This window comes from Schistocerca piceifrons, chromosome 6 (assembly GCF_021461385.2).
Source record: "Schistocerca piceifrons isolate TAMUIC-IGC-003096 chromosome 6, iqSchPice1.1, whole genome shotgun sequence".
NCBI classification, from domain to species: Eukaryota; Metazoa; Arthropoda; class Insecta; order Orthoptera; family Acrididae; genus Schistocerca; species Schistocerca piceifrons.
This window is the reverse complement of record NC_060143.1, coordinates 379,919,900-379,934,794: the sequence shown is the minus strand read 5'-3', so window position 1 is coordinate 379,934,794 and position 14,895 is coordinate 379,919,900. Positions and strand designations below refer to the sequence as shown.

The following is a 14,895-nucleotide window of genomic DNA, read 5'->3' as shown; positions in this document are numbered from 1 at the left end:
CATGAAAATTATAAAATTTAATGATGTTCAGCAAACCTCACAGACAATTTAATGTGGTTCCCTTCAGCAATTCTCACTACCTTGAGAGACAAAAGATAAGTAATTAGAAATCCCTATCTACACATATTATAAAAAATGATGTCCATATACAGGGTGAGTCGCGTAAGACGTAACACCCCCTTTATTCCGGGAGTGATTGCACGTACCGGCATGCGGTTTTTGGCGAATCATAGCGGACTATGGGGCACATACGTTGGTACATGCAGAAAAATCACAACGTTTATATTGTCCGAAATAGTGAGGCAAGTACATGCTTTTAAATGGGACGGTATACTTTTTTTTACCATCATTCGAACGCTCTGGAAAAGACACGTATAGTGATGCAACGCATTTTGCTATTGTGATTCAAACTCTGCTTAAAAGAGAGCGGATGAGGATTTACCTACGTAGAGTAGGCCGTGAATGCCGCATAGAGTACGGCATCTCGGCCCGCGGGTCGCGCGAGCCGTCTTTACAGTCTACAGCCGCTTTCGACCGCCTCGACCTTCAATCGTACAATATTTCCCAGCGTCTTTTAAGCGAAGTTTGAATCACAATAGCAACATGCGTTACATCACTATACGCGTCTTTTAAAGAGCGTTCGAATTATGGAAAAAAAAGTATAGCGTCCCATTTAAAAAAAATGTACTTGCTTCATTATCTCGGTGATTATTGTTCATGTACCAAAGTATGTGCCCCATAGTCGGCTATGATTCGCCGAACACCGCTTGTCGATGCGTGCAATCGCCCCATACACTGAAGCACCAAAGAAACTGGGATAGGCATGCATACTCAAATACAGATATATGTAAACAGGCAGCATACAGCGCTGCGGTCGGCAACGCCTATATAAGACAAGTGTCTCACGCAGCTGTTAGATCGATTACTGCTGCTACAATGGCAGGTTACCAAGATTTAAGTGAGTTTGAACGTGGCGATGGGACACAGTATTCTCGAGGTAGCGATGAAGTGGGGATTTTCCCATACGACCATTTCACGAGTGTATCGTGAATATCAGAAATGCGGTAAAACATCAAATCTCCGACATCTGTGCGGCAGGAAAAAGATCCTGCGAGAACCGGACCAACGACGACTGAAGAAAATCGTTCAACGTGACAGAAGGGCAAACCTTCCGCAAATTGCTGCATATTTCAATGCTGGGCCATCAACAAGTGTCAGCATACGAAACATTCAATGAAACATCATCGATATGGGCTTTCGGAACGGAAGGTCAACTGGTGTACCCTTGATGACGGCACGACAAAGCTTTTTGCCTCGCCTGGACTCGTCAACACCGACATTGGCTCTTGATGACTGGAAACATGTTACCTGGTCGGACGAGTCTCGTTTCAAATTGCATCGAGCGGATGGACGTGCACGGGTATGGAGACAACCTCATGAGTCCATGGACCCTGCAACTGGCGGAAACTGTGTGTGTGTATTGGGGGGGGGGGGGGGGGGAGTTGGAGTGATATGGACCCATGATACGTCCAAATACGACTCCGACAGGTGACACGCACGTAAGCGTCCTGCCTGATCACCTGCATCCATTCATGACCATTGTGCATTCGGATGGACTTGGGCAGTTCCAGCAGCACAATGCGGCATCCCACACGTCCAGAATTGCTACAGAGTGGTTCGAGGAACACTCTTCCGAGTTTAAACATTTCCACTGGCCACCAAACTCCCCAGACATGAGCATTATTGAGCATATCTGGGATGCCTTGAAACGTGCTGCTCAGAAGATATCTCCACCCCTCGTGCTCTTACGGATTTATGGACAGCCCTGCAGGATTCATGATGTCAATTCCCTCCAGACATTAGTGGATTCCATGCCACATCGCGTTGAGGTACTTCTGCGTGCTCGCGGGGTCGTACACATATTAGGCAAGTGTGGTGTCACCGCCAGACACCACACTTGCTAGGTGGTAGCCTTTAAATCGGCCGCGGTCCATTAGTATACGTCGGACCCGCGTGTCGCCACTGTCAGTGATAGCAGACCGAGCGCCACCACACGGCAGGTCTAGAGAGACTGACTAGCACTCGCCCAGTTGTACAGCCGACTTTGCTAGCGAAGCTACACTGACCGATACGCTCTCATTTGCCGAGACGATAGTTAGCATAGCCTTCAGCTACGTCATTTGCTACGACCTAGCAAGGCGCCATAGCAGTTGATAATTAATATTATGAAGCATGTACCGTAACGAGAGATGTTCTACAATTGCGGATTAAAGTTAAGTATTACATCATCTACGTACTTTATTTGCAATTCTAAAGACATTGTCCTGTTCCAGACCTCACGCCAGTCAGCGTGTAATTAAACGCGTGCATTTCGGCCTCCTCTAGAAAAACAGTGTTGGCTCTTCTGCCAACACGACAGCAAGTGTACCAGTTTCTTTGGCTCTTCAGTGTATTTATGTATGTACTGTATGTATGTTCCACACCTCCTTCTAAATCACGGGACCAACCGTACTTGGTACACACATCACTTACCGTCTGCAAAGTATCGCTGTGGGCTAAGAACCACCTACCTATTAAAGCGGTGGGGATAGGGGTGAAAAAGCAGCGTAGTCCAAGACGCGCGATACTTGTACTTTGGTCATCCAGTACATGAGAATAAGAGCACTTAGATACTTACAACAGACTGTACACATAATTTCAAACCCTTTCTCGATGACGACCTCCACAAAATGATGAAAAGAAAAAAGTTTATCTTTTACCAGATTTAATTGTTCATTCGGCAAAACTGCCACATAAAACATTATGCTTTAATTTATGGCTTCTTCAGTAATAATTATATTTGTGACACATTGTTAGACAGTATTCACATATACGACTGAATGTACCTGCAAAATTATGTGATTGTACGACACAAAGTTCAGGACATATGCCGTCATGAACACTGAGATGCGTGAAAAACTGCCTCATCATCGATGACATTTTAATTTATTACTTCTTTGCTATTTGCAACACATTTCGTTGACAGTTCCTACCTTATTTTACTCATATTTGAATCCATATAATTACTTTATGTATAGCGATCGTAGAATATACAAAATGGAGAAAAAACAGAAATCGATTTCGATCTCTCTCTCTCCACTGTCAGTATACACCTACGTTGCTGAATATACCTCCAAAAAATATCATTGTAAGAGACATAGTTCAGGATAAATGTCATAAACATTGAGACGCGTGAACAATGCTTGATCGTGTGTGACGTTTTAATTTATTACTGCTTTACCACCTACTCCATTCAAACACATTTCGCAGACAGTATCCACGTATACCACTAGCTGTACCTGCAGAACTACAGCTCATAGTTCAGGAGACACTATGCCTTTGATATTCAGCTGCATGAAAGTGAAACTACAGGGCGAAATTCGCTAGAGATACAGCTGAAATACTGTAGCGGTATAACTGGACCGTTAGGATAATGGGTGGAGCGAACTGACTGAGCTCTAGGTTACACCTTAAACAAAGCGAAATTCGCTAGAGATACAGCTGAAATACTGTAGCGGTATAACTGGACCGTTAGGATAATGGGTGGAGCGAACTGACTGAGCTCTAGGTTACACCTTAAACAAAGCATTTATTACAATAATTACCAAATTTAACATCGACGTAAATTTCTGTATCACAATCGGTTTCATTGTATCAGTCCAGCTAAGAAAAAATGTGGCTTCCAGCTTAAAAGCTCTGAATTGTATTAAGAGAAATTATTAAAAAGATGCACAATAAATCATTGGCTAAGCCATAAATAAATAAATGTCTTTAAATACGATATCCCACACACATATCTCAACCAGGAATACCTTAGTGAGACAAGCAGTTTTATAGACTCGATGTCAGAGTACAGTCACCATTGAGAATTATATTTCTCTATGATTCCGTACGTAACATGTCATCATACATGTGTAACTAATCTTCTGAAACAGATAAGGTTGTGTGAGAATCTGAGCTCAAGATTGTAATCACTAACCACAATGACACCGATCTGGAAATGACTTTCCTTAAAGCGGCTTCTCCAAAACGTTCATTCACTTACACCAACGAAATTGGTACCAACAGAGAACACAATTACCCTTATATTCGAAACAGAAAATTGCCCAGTAATCTGCAATGGCATCTTACTAAGGAACTTATAATTATACATCTTTACATCATTACTTAAAATGCAGAGGTTAAAAATCAGATTAATCAAAGTTTAGGGCCTTTTCTGAGCAACAGATGAATTTCCAACATCGAAAGGTAACATGATCTTATGAGCTTTAAGATGCATAGTAGCTTCTGAAACAAACAGGTCTATACCAAACTATCAAATAGTGATGCGTATACCAGGTATTGCTTCCCTGGTTAACTGCGAACTGTGTCACGCTAGTTGCCTTCGACATGGTGTAGATTTTTAGTACATGGAAACTTGAAATTCAAATGTTTAATTGACAGTAAACTGGAACAGACCATTACTAATATTGGTCCCATAGGAATTTACCACCACTGTTACTAATAAGCAGAAATGACAACTGTTATTATCAAAGGTCAGTTTTCTTCTAATTATGATCATAACAGCGTACAGCTTCATATGCACTACAGAGGATTACTTGACTTCCAAAACCAGTTAGCAAGTAATGCCTCCAACAAGCAACGATAACAGAACTTCACACAGCCGAAACGCTCACCAGTGAACTCGCTATAGCTCACTACCGCTCCTCGCAGAATGTCACAAATATCAGTACCTTTAACACCGAACGTAGGAAGAGCACGGCTAGTTCCACATCGTCTACATTACACTCGTCCTTCTTATGACCCGCTGGACCAGTGACCCGTCCGACCAGTTCCAACGTCAGGGCATCAACAGCCAGCACTTCCCGGTCACCGCTCCGTAACTGATCCCGCCTTCCTCCTTGCCACTCTCTCATACAACATCCTACCTCACCAGCGATATCACGAGCCCATAAGGTGGAAGTACTATCAGCTTCTGTGTGCAGTACTAACCTTGGCACAATATACCCTGTAGAAATACCGGGTGATCAAAAAGTCAGTATAAATTTGAAAACTTAATAAACCACGGAATAATGTAGATAGAAAGGTAAAAATTGACACACGTGCTTGGAATGACATGGAGTTTTATTAGGATGGCGCTCCACCCCATATTGCTAGACGCGTGAAAGATATCTTGCGCGCGTCGTTTGGTGATGATCGTGTGCTCAGACGCCACTTTCGTCATGCTTGGCCTCCCAGGTCCCTAGACCTCAGTCCGTGCGATTATTGGCTTTGGGGTTACCTGAAGTCGCAAGTGTATCGTGATCGACCGACATCTCTAGGGATGCTGAAAGACAACATCCGACGCCAATGCCTCACCACAACTCCGGACATGCTTTACAGTGCTGTTCACAACATTATTCCTCGACTACGGCTATTTTGAACTTTTGTATTTTTTCGGTTCTAATAAAACCCCATGTCATTCCAAGCATGTGTGTAAATTTATACTTCTCTATCTACATTATCCCATGATTTATCCAGTTTTCAAATTTATACTGACTTTTTGATCACCCTGTACATGTGAAACATCCTTCCTCACCAGTTATATCACGAGTCCATGAGACGGAAGTACTGTTAGCGTCTGCACACAGTGCCAACCTTGGCACAATATATGTAGAAATTTATGTGAAATATGTAAGATACATGCGATATATATTTAACATGTGCGTATGGGTAAAAACTGATTTCAAACAAATTTGGTACACATGGAAAGAGGAATTCCGCCTTATGCAAGACACCTTTTGTCTGTTTTGTTTCACCCAGACATGTTTCAGCAGATTTTGTGCTATCTTCAGGGGGTTCTTGTTTTATTTTTTAACTGTAAAATTGTTGTTACAAATTGCCGGCCGAAGTGGCCGAGCGGTTCTAGACGCTACAGTCTGGAACCGCGCGATCGCTACGGTCGCAGGTTCGAATCCTGCCTCGGCCATGGATGTGTGTGGTGTCCTTAGGTTAGTTAGGTTTAAGTAGTTCTAAGTTCTAGGGGACTGATGACCACAGCAGTTAAGTCCCATAGTGCTCAGAGCCATTTGAACCATTTTTGTTGTTGTTACAAAATAACATTTAGCAAAATTTTTGGTAGATAATATTTACAATTGTGAATGAATAATTGTTGTAAATTATTATACATCATTTGTTCATAGTTCACAGTTGAGATATTTATTAACGACCTGATACACTATGTGTTGTTTATAACATCATATCAAAGTTCTGTTTGTAACCAATTTGCAAAAATAGTGGATGTATGCATTAGTTTACATAGCTTACAGATACTATTGGACATTTATTTCGGTAGCTATTCTGCTACACAAGCTGCAACTTCTCATCTGCAAAACAGCAAAACGTAATTTTTATTTTTCTGTTTATTATGCATTTACAATCTGAAAGGAATATATATCACGTCTTTCGTGTGTAACTTACGGTTCTGATATTGTAGTACTCTCTCATATGTTGTTGGCGAAGTGAATAGGCAGATTTCGTGGCCTGTGGTCGCTTGACACTGCACTTTCTCCGATTTTTCAAAATATAGGCCGAGTTTTCGCCGCCATTATGTCTTATTGTGGCTGTGTGGTGTTCATTTGTTTCGTAGCGCCTTTGGCTGGGTGAGGCGCGCGAGTTTGAGGTATATTTCGCATCTGTGTTGTTTGGTTTGTTTGAGTGTGTGTGTGGGGGGGGGGGGGGGGGTTCAGGACTGGGGCAGAAAGAGAGAGATAGAAAAAGAGGGAGGGAGGGAGAAGGAAGTTTTTTTCCCTGGGTGGTTTTCGTGTGGGTATTATTTTTATAGTTCTTCTGTCGTGTGCGAAGAGGGTTTTATTGCACAGTGATGTGTATTCATTGAGTACTTTCTTTCCTTGGGCTATTGATTTTTGTATGTAATAGTTTTCTTCTATAGTTAATTTTTGGTATAAGCTGTTACTAGTTTTAAGGATGTGTAAGTCCTTTTCAGTGTTTATTAGGTGGTGATTGTGTGCTGTCAGGTGGCCTGCAAATATCTCAACTGTGAACTATGAACAAATGATGTATAATATTTTACAACCATTATTCATTCACAATTGTAAATATTACATATCAAAAGTTTCTCTAAATGTTAATTAGTAACATCAATTTTACAGTTAAAAAAACAAAAAAGAACCCACTGAAGGTAGCACATAAGTGCTGAAACACGTCTGGGTGAAACAAAACAGAAAAAAGGTGTCTTGCATAAGGCGAAGCTCGTCTTTCCATTTTGTTCAAATTGTTCTGAGCACTATGGGACTTAACTTCTATGGTCATCAGTCCCCTAGAACTTAGAACTACTTAAATCTATCTAACCTAGGGACACCACACACATCCATGCCCGAGGCAGGATTCGAACCTGCCACCGTAGTAGTCGCGGGGTTCCAGACTGTAGCACCTAGAACCGCTCGGCCACCCCGGCCGGCTCCCATTTCGTAGCAAGCACAGACATAACAAGAAGAGTTGCAATACCACAAGATGATTATTTGGTACACATATTAGTTACGCTCTGGACAGAAATACTGTGGGGGTAAAAGCCATCAGCCTCCTGTTGGGTTGAGGGTGATAACATAAGGAAAGGGGGGAGCAGGAGATGGACAGACAGCCAGGGGAAGAAGGAGATGGACACAGAGGAGATGGACAGAGAGGGGACGGAATGGACACAGAGAGGAGAAGAAGGAGATGGACAAGAAAGGAAAGAAGAGGAGTCGAACAGATACAGAGGGAGAGAGAGAAAGGCAGAGGGCGGGGAGGAGGAATTGGACAGAGAAACGAAAGAGGAGGAGCCATTAAGAGAGACGAGAGAAGAGGAAATGGACAGAGAGAGGGAAGAGGTAGAATGAACGGAAAGAGAGGTGATGCACAGAGAGAGGGGGATGAGGAGATGGATGGAGAGAGGGTGCTGGAGGAGATGGACAAACAGAGGGGACAGACAGAGAGAAAATTAGACAGGGAGAAAAGGAGAAGAAGTCGGACAGAGAGAGGGCGAGGAAGAGATGGACAGTAAGGGGGATAGGAGGAGACAGACAGAGAGACAAGCTGTAGGGGGTGGAGAGAGAGGGGGGGAATGGAGGAGATTGGTTGAGAAAGAGGAAAGGAGGGTGTGCACTTATAGAAGATTGAAATAAATACATACCCTAGCAACACCGGGTACCTAGCTAGTTTCTTGATAAAAAGAACCTCAAAATATGTTACAGTTTTTTCTTATTTATCTCATTCTCTTCTTCGTCGTTTACTCGATGCTTCTCCTTGTCATAGTACGCCTCGAGGTATACTTCCTGTTTTAAGACTAAAAATCCATGTTTGTGTTTGTAGATATTCCTTAATATTACAAAACAAATGTTACAAACCGCTTTTCGGTGAGTTTCTAAATTTTCAATAACTTCTTTTGAACAACAGTATGCAATACACATTGACCTGAAGTAACCTAAATCTTTCCTACACTGCGCCCGCCTCAAAACTATAACAGACAAAGCAAAGCGAAACAAAGGTATACCTATTATTGAGCCTTTGTGGTCTACTTTGCAGAAAAGGGTGCGCGATCGCTATCCACCTCCATCAACATTACCTGCACACGCCACTGTTTGGCAGGAAGTATCATGAAAGATTCCCCTGAAAACTGTACAAGGCCATTGTTTACCCATTCAGAGATGACTCGCAGCTGTTTTGATTGCCAACGGGTTCCCTGAACCGTGTAAGGCATGGCCATGTGTTTTTGCTGTTTCCATATTTTTATCCACCACCTGTAGTTATCGCATGTGCAGCTGTTGGCAGGCGCCGTCAGCTATGTCTACAGAGTCGCGCCCCTGTTGGCAGGTGGTGTACCTCCTGAAGCTGCTGGCGCGGCAGGGGCGGACGATCGTGTGCACGATCCACCAGCCGAGCGCGTCGCTCTTCCAACTGTTCGACCACGTGTACGTGCTGGCGCGCGGCGAGTGCCTCTACCAGGGTTCCGCAGACAACCTGGTGCCATACCTCTCGGCCGTGCAGCTGCCCTGCCCCATGTACCACAACCCCGCCGACTACGGTGAGTCTCCTCTGCATTCCTAAAGTAACATTGTCCTGCACTTCCATTTCCGACTGTCAAATCAGGACATACCCTACATCTTCTTGGAGAACCAGTTGTATCTGATTACAAGATTGTATTGCATTGTATTGTATGTTAACCGGGGACTTAGAAACGACGGAGAGGCTCCGTCCCCGCCGCAGCCGCAGTGGTCCACAACCCCACGACGACTACCGCGGTCCACTTCACCCCTCCACCGCCCCACACCGAACTCAAGGTTATTGCGCGGTTCGGCCCCCGGTGGACCCCCCAGGGAACGTCTCACACCAGACGAGTGTAACCACTATGATTGCGTGGTAGAGTAATAGTGGTGTACGCGTACGTGGAGAACTTGTTTGCGCAGCAATCGCCGACATAGTGTAACTGAGGCGGAATGAGAGGAACCAGCCCGCATTCGCCGAGGCAGATGGAAACCACCTAAAAACCATCCACAGACTGGTCGGTTCACCGGACCTTGACACAAATCCGCCGGGCGGAACCGTGCCGGGGACAAGGCGGTCCTTCCCGCCCGGAAAACCATGCATTAGACCGCACGGCCAATCGGACGGGCGATTACAAGATTACTGACGATCAGCTTGAGCGCACCACATCGTATAAGTGTTTGAGACGTCCGCTCGAAGTCAGTATTACGAAACGCGAAAGGAAGACTTAGGTCTGATGGAAGGTTTCATCGAAAAATATCTGTAAAGAAGATCGCATACGAGAAACTATAGCAAAAAATACCGGCTGAGCATGAAGTGTTTCTGTAATTCCAAAATGTATTTGTAAAGAAATATGCCAGCTACAGCTATGTGATTTGCTGTAAGTGGTACCTTAATTCATGAATACTGTTTTCTGGTTAGTCACTTCCACATGTCTACGCGTCGTTTTCCAAATTGTTAAGTTTTTGTGGATACGCTTCTACATGTGGCCTGACTTCTGATTTCTTTCCTCTGTTGTTTCAACAAAATGGTCGACTGCTATACTCAGGGTTATTTGTTAGCCAGTTCTTCGGTGGAACCTTTCTGGACAGATGGATCAGTAGAGATGGTACTGCATCATGGCTACCACGTTCAGTGTACATAAGTCCTCTCGACCTTTTTGCGGGGTTATGTCAAGGAATAAAGCGTTCACTTCACCAGCTCCAGGCGTAAAAGTCTTATGACAGCACCATAAGATGCTACAGTACAAGCGACGGTGACGGAAGAGATACTGTTTAAGACATCGAGAGAGACTGCTTATTGCCTAGAGCAGTGGCTGTCAAACTGCTGCTCGAATGAAGTATTCACACGACCCGCTGTTCTTTGCCTTATTTTGTAATACCGCTGTATCCAGCAGCTAACGTAAAGAGTTTCTTAAGAGTGCAGTTTTTTTTGTTCAGTAACAAACAAAAATACTTGTAGAGGAAGTAATATTTCAAGATTTACTTTATTTTAGTTGATGTTCGTGAATTCGGTAGTGAGCTAATTAAGGTTGACCGCTTACCTCAGGAGCAGAGGAGTAAATAGTATAGCCACTGCGTCGTTAGACAATACGACAGGAGAGAATGTATTATTGTTTGCGTTCCAGTACTGACAACTCACAGGTGTGGCCTACTCATAATGATCAGTTGCTGCGGTATAATTTCAGACAAGGAAGTAACATCGGTTCGTGAATGTGTATTACGGAGACGGTCATCTTCAAATACGTTACTTACTGCAGCAAGGAATATTAACCTGAATTAACGTTGTTGTAATACAACACAATGGGTAGAAGAAACTTGGCACTCAAAACATTTAGAAACACATTTGTCATCATGTCTCAGCTCCATAAGGTATACATATCATAAAAGTGGATATATCCATGTATCTACACTGACCAGCCAGAAAAAGTGACCACCGACTACTGTCGATATAAACGCGTCCAAGCGATGGTGGCGACACAGTCACACACACACACACACACACACACACACACACACACACACCGTACATGATGTGTCAGTGAGTGTGTAGAATGGGGAAGGCGCGCGATCTATCTGACAGAGGGTAGACTGTGATGGCCCGGAGGTTCGGCGCAAGTATTACGGAAACTGCAGGACTTGTCAGTTGTTCGAGTTGTGCTCTGGCAAATGTCATCAACACGTGGTGGAACCTAGGAGAAACCATGTCCAGACGTCGTAGGGTTGGGTGGCCACCCCTCATTACAGATTTCGGATATCGTAGGCTGATCAGACTGGCACAGCAGGACAGGCGACGAACTGTGGCGGAAGTAACATCACACTTTAATGCTGGGCAGAGTACAACGGCCGGCCGGTGTGGCCGAGCGGTTTTAGGCGCTTCAGTCTGGAACCACGCGACCGTTCCGGTCGCAGGTTCGAATCCTGCCTCGGGCATGGATGTGTGTGATGTCCTTAGGTTAGTTAGGTTTAAGTAGTTCTAAGTTCTACGGGAGTCACATTTAAGTCCCATAGTGCTCAGAGCCATTTGAACCATTTGAAGAGTACAACGATAGGCCTCCGCAGCCGATGACCCATGCATGTGGCATTGTTAAGACTGAAATGTGCACGTGCTCCTCGGCGCTGAACGTTGCATGATCTGATGAATCCGGATATCTTCTTCCTCATGCCAATGGGAGGCACGAACCCGTCGTCTTCCAGGGGAACATCTCCTTGACACCTGTACTGTGGGGTGGAGGCAAGCTGGCGGCGACTCCATTACGCTCTGAGAAATATTCATGTATACATTTGTCCATTGAAGCTCGTACAAGGCACAATGATTGCGAAGACGTATCGTACACCGGTTGCAGTCGATATACACCCCTTCATGGTGGTCATGTTGCCCGACAGCAATGGCGTTTTTCCAACAAGATAATGCGCCGTGTCACGCGGACAGGAGTGTGTTGGAGTAGTTCGAGAAACACAGTGGCGATTTCGATTTCATGTGCTGGTCCCCCCAACTCACCATATCTGAACCCGATCGAACACATCTAGAATGTGATTGAATGTGGCATCAGCGCTCATCGTCCATCTCCCTTGTAATTATGGGAATTAGGTGACCGGTGTGTGCAGATATGGTGCCAACTCCCTCCAGTGACCTACCAGGGCCTTATGGCTCCCAAGCCACGACGCGTCACCGCTGTTATCCATACCAAAGGTTGACATACCGGTTATTACGTAGGCGGTCATAATGATCTTGCTGATCAGTGCATGTTCCTCATGCCTCTACTGTATCTATTTCAGTGAAACTTGGCATACCTATTATATAGTGCTTTGAAATATATAATATGTTGGCAATAACCTGCAAACTCCTATTGAAATGAGGGTTGTAACGTCGAGAAAAGGGTGAAAGAGGGGATGGACATAGAAAGGAAAGAGAAGGAGCAGCACAGGTGGAGGTGGGGGTGGAGAAGATGGCCAGAGAGAGAGGAGGAGGGAGCAGATAATGAGGAGGGAGGAGTATATGGATTAGAGGGAATGAGGTGAATTTGGAGGAGGAGGAAGAGAGAGAGGGGTGACGCTCAGATGTGCGAGAGAAGATGGACGGAGAAAGGAAAGAGGATGAGCTAGACAGCTGGAGGACTAGATGGACAGAGGGGGATGTGGGAGACGGACAGAAAGAGAGGAGGAGGAATTGGACAGAAAAAGAGGTGAGGAGGAGATAGAGGGGAGAGAAGGAGATGGACAGAGAAAGGGAAGAGGGACAGAGAGAGGAAGGAGGAGGAGATGGGCAAAGTGAGGGGAGAAGATTTAGAGGGATGAGAAGGAGATAGAGGGAAGAGGAGATGGTCTTACAGGAGATGAGAAGGAGAGAGAGGACGGAGAAGGAAATGGACTGCTTCTTTATTCATAAATGATGCGCATTTCGTCTACTTCAAGGCTTCTTCAGAAGTCCGATAAAAGTTGATATGCCAGTTACAGATATGGATGATAAAACATCGGCAAAAATAAATTGGCCTCGTTATGTGCAAGAAAGAAAGTTGAGACAAGTATATGCTTCCGTCATGTTTTAGAAGCATAACATAGGATAACCTTGCCGGTATGCCTGATATGGTTCAGTGAATACAAGACATGTTCAGGTCCGTACAGACTGTCAAATGTTTACCATCGGCCTACTGCGGTGCATGTTTCAAGCAGCCATTAGCCTGGATGGACAGCGTATTCGAGCAATCCATCGACCTATTGTGACAAATATTATTCGACTAGGCAGCATGCTTTCACTGATCCGAGGTCCTAACCTGTTGGAATAGCAACTGACGGTGTCGGTCGGACTACATCGGAACACGCAGGCGCCGTCTGAGGCGGAGGCCCATTGTTCATTGTCGTCACATCTGCTATGATGGCTGCTTGTTCTGCTTTACAGGGTGGGTAAGCCTCTGACCCTGACGTTCTGTGATGAGGCGCGAACGTCGTACACTTTGTCGCCTTCACGTGTGTCATCACCTTTCAACCATTTTCTACATATACTTACGAAAGCAGCAGGAGAACAGTCGATTAGCTTCGCCTTTACAGAGATGCTCGTTCCTAAGCGCCATGTCACAACAATCTGGCCTTCATCGAAGTCGCTCATGTCAGTCGATTTCCCTATTTGCAGCCCGTATCGGCGCTGGAACGATTCCCCGAACGTCACTGAGCCGCTCGCGAACTTTCGATACCACATCATTGTTCGCAACGCCACCAGGAGAGAGTCTACGTCGTGGTTGGCAGTGGTCATTACTTTTCGGTTCATCGATGAGTTTGTTCCCTGGGTATCAGATACTGGTTGTAAGGTGTAAGCAGGGCAAATACAAACTCCAGCCACGATTTAGTAATGATCAAGAATAAACTGAATTTCAAGAGAACTCTCCGGAAAAACCATTGCAGAAACAAGTGGAATACTGGAGTAATGAGGAATGATAAGATTCATATAAAGTTACCTGAGGCTATACACACTGTGATATAGAATACCACGATAGGCAGCTCAGTTGAAGATCAACGGACGCCTCATAAAAGGGCAGTCACAGAAGTTTGACAGAGAAAGATAGGTTCAAGGAAAGCAACTGCGAAGAAACCTTGATCAATGAAAGAAAGAGGTACAAAAATATTAAGAGAAAGACTGGAATACAGATAAACAGTCACTGAATGTGAAATAAATAGGAAGTCCAAGGAAGCCATGGAGAAATACTGTGGCTACCGGAAAGCGTGAAGACATCGAGAAAGAAATGTTCGTTGAAGCAGCTGATTCAGCGTGTAGAATCAAAACAACTTTCGGTGAAATTAAAATCGAGGATGAGAACACTAAGACCGCACCCGTAATTCCACTGTTAAACGCATAGCAGATAGTGGGAAAGTTGGAAGAATACACTGAAGTCCTCTACTACGGATAGAAATTTCCTGAAGAAGAAATGGAATTCGGGATGGATAATATAGGAGATGCAATATTGGAGGTCAGAGTTTAATAGAGCTTTGGAAGACTTGCGACCAAATAAGACAGAAGGAACATATATTCCTTCGGAATTTCGAAATTTATTGAGAAAAGTGGCAAATAAACAACTGTTTAAGGTGGTGTATAGAATCTATGAGACAGGGAGACGTAGATTAGACTTTCGGAAAAATATCCTCCACATTATCCTGCAGATGGTAATGGTAGGTAAGCGCTAGAATTAACACACAATCGCCTAAACATGTTATGCTGGCAAGAATAAATCTACAGAGGAATGGAAAAGAAAATTGAAGCTCTGTTAGAAGACGATCAGGTTTTGCTTTACAAAAGGTAAAAAATCAGAGGCAGGTCGGACTCTGCGATTGATAATGGAAGCAA

At 44.3% G+C, this 14,895-nt stretch overlaps 1 protein-coding gene across 1 annotated transcript in view; it reads left to right on the top strand.

The window, feature by feature from the left end:
- LOC124802447 (ATP-binding cassette subfamily G member 4) overlaps positions 1–14,895 on the top strand; it is a 205,079-nt gene that overhangs the window by 148,836 nt on the left and 41,348 nt on the right. Inside the window, exon 5 of the mRNA XM_047263231.1 lies at positions 8,890–9,100. Coding sequence (XP_047119187.1) covers positions 8,890–9,100 — 211 coding nt within the window. The remainder of the gene's footprint in view (positions 1–8,889; positions 9,101–14,895) is intronic.